Source organism: Centroberyx affinis, unplaced genomic scaffold (assembly GCF_046629955.1).
Source record: "Centroberyx affinis isolate AG114_WGS23_722 - 3 ecotype Tasmania unplaced genomic scaffold, CSIRO-AGI_Caff_v1 ptg001259l_1, whole genome shotgun sequence".
Taxonomy (NCBI): domain Eukaryota; kingdom Metazoa; phylum Chordata; class Actinopteri; order Beryciformes; family Berycidae; genus Centroberyx; species Centroberyx affinis.
In genome coordinates this window covers 285,001-287,390 of record NW_027279770.1, presented here as the reverse complement: position 1 = coordinate 287,390, position 2,390 = coordinate 285,001, and the positions used below count along the sequence as shown (strand labels likewise).

Here is a 2,390-nt window from a genome sequence, read left to right as displayed (position 1 = left end):
AGCCTATGCGAGTGAAGAACTCTCTCTTCTCTCGTCTTCCTTTCCTTTCCCTCCTCCTCCTCCTCCGTGTTTCTTGCACCTCTCTCGCTTCCACCTCCCTCCCTCCTCTCCCCTCTCCTCCGCTCCTGGATGCCGCTCTACATCACACTACATTTGCCCTTCAGTCTCTCGGCACGGGACTGCTTCCCCGAGCGCTTGCCGTCGATGTTGAGGCTCATGTTCCTCTTCTTGTCCAGGTTGAGGAGCTCCTGGAAGAGCTCAGTCACATTGTGGTTGGTCTTGGCTGACGTCTCCATGAACGCGCACTTCCACTGGTTGGCCTGGGCCTCCCCGTCCTTGGTCTCCACCTCTCGCTGGGTCTCATCGCTCTTGTTGCCCACCAGCATGATGGGGATGGCCTCAACATTGCCCTTTATGGCCAGGACCTGCACAAGAGGAAAAGTGAGGCGAACGCTTTGTTAATTTTTGGCCAAGCTGCAAAGTCAGTATTTGTCATAATTTTCACCGAAAACGTAATCCCTAACCTTAACCTCACTGGAAACCTTATGCCTAAACTTTAATACAAATAATTAAAAATTCACTGTTGTCATCACTGATTTCTGAATTATTCATATTGATCCCTGTAAGAAAATTATCTTTTTGCTTTGAGCTGAATTGTCTCTCTAATGATTAATCCATCCTGCCGCCCAAAATAGGCATACTGTAACATAAAACCAGTGTCTTTCTTTCATCTTTGGTTGATCGTTACTTGCCCCTCTGAGGGCTAAAAAGAGAGAAAAGTTTGAATTTTCTGAATGATTTCTTTTGGGGGCTGAGTAACATTGTAGTTAGATTGTTTGATGCACATTGCTTGCAGGAAAACGTGGGCCTTCTACAATGACTACGTATATATGTACAGTATAATACCCCATAGAGAAAAGAATACAATAGAATATAGAGCAGAAAATCACACGCTTAATCCATTATGGGCACAAAATGACTCAACTCTCAACATACCCCCCCCCCCCCCCAGCCACCCACCCACCCACACACACACACACACACACACACACACCATCCCTCCCCACCTGTTGGTAAATGGGCTTGAGCTCCTCCAGAGACTGCTTGCTAGTGATGGAGTAGACCAGGATGAAGGCGTGGCCTTTGGAGATGGAGAGGCGCTGCATGGCCGGGAACTGGTGGCTCCCTGTGGTGTCGGTGATCTGCAGTGTGCACACACTCTTATCGCAGCTGATCACCTGACGGTAGGTGTCCTCCACCGTGGGGATGTAGGTGTCCCTGAAGGTGCCCTTCACAAAGCGCAGGACCAGGGAGCTCTTTCCCACTCCGCCTGCTCCGAACACCACCACACGATAGTCGTTGCTCTGCTCCGGCATTCTGCCCCCCTCAGGCTTAAAACAGTGTTACACCTAGGAAAACAGAAGATATTTTTATCAAACAGGGATTCTAGAGAGTGAGCAGTCTTCTCCCCTCCAGCATGTCTTTACTTCTTGTCTAGATGGTGAGAAAGCAGCGAGGGACACAGAGGAGGGAAAGGCGGGACTCAACCCAGGCCAGTGGGGGAAACGTGTGGCTCCGGAGGCAGGGGACCAAACCACTCCTCCATCCCTGGGCACATCAGACAGTAATTCTATCTGCTTTAGTGGTCTGACTATGAGCCAGAGTACAAATTAGAGCGGATGAGGTTGGTGTGGCTCCAAGTGTTTCACCTGACGCAAACATTTTCCTAATCAATACTGTTCGCAGAGCCATAGTTTCTCAGTTTCAACCCTAAAAACATCTCGGCGCTTCCTCATTTATCAACTACCAACGGTCAACTTTAGCACTTGCAGCACAGAGTGGAACAGATGACAGAGTCCTTGCAGCTTAGGATAATTATCTGAAGGCCTACACATTTTACATGGAGATGTTTGACAGGCCTTTGTGCACTCCCAAACAAACAGCGGATCACAGCTTGTCGTGTTGGTTCTTCAAATAAACATGGACTATAATTGATCTGCATCACTTGCTCTCTGCAGTGGCGTAATTGTGTCTAAATCATTGGGAGGGGGACCAACTGAAGGTTGGGGGCCTGGGTCCTCCCCCAGAAAATGTTACTAATTTTAAATGAATTTCCTGCAATTCTACAGACTTTGGCATCACTGTTGAGCTTTCTTAAATACAGTAAACGATAGACTAAATCACCTTCACTAAAAAAGGAAAATGCTAAGTGACAAACTATTGATATATGTAGGCGTAAGTTTTGAACACAATTAAAACAGTTTTTTAATCCTTTTCTCTATTAGTTATATGTTTTTTCCTTCACAGAGTAATGTGTCTACTTAGAAAAAAGGGTACAGTAACTACATAAATCTTACCAATGGAGTAAAGATCAACACAACCAACTATCC

General features: G+C 46.7%; 1 protein-coding gene across 1 annotated transcript in view; it reads right to left on the bottom strand.

Moving 5' to 3' along the window:
- Window positions 1-137: 137 nt before the first annotated feature.
- The window catches only part of diras1b (DIRAS family, GTP-binding RAS-like 1b), a 13,294-nt gene continuing 11,041 nt past the window's right edge, over window positions 138-2,390 (bottom strand). Inside the window, exons 2-3 of the mRNA XM_071525045.1 lie at window positions 1,068-1,409; window positions 138-425 (exon numbers count right to left, since the gene is read on the bottom strand). Of these exons, the coding sequence (XP_071381146.1) occupies window positions 138-425; window positions 1,068-1,376 (597 nt within the window). The 5' untranslated portion in view covers window positions 1,377-1,409. The remainder of the gene's footprint in view (window positions 426-1,067; window positions 1,410-2,390) is intronic.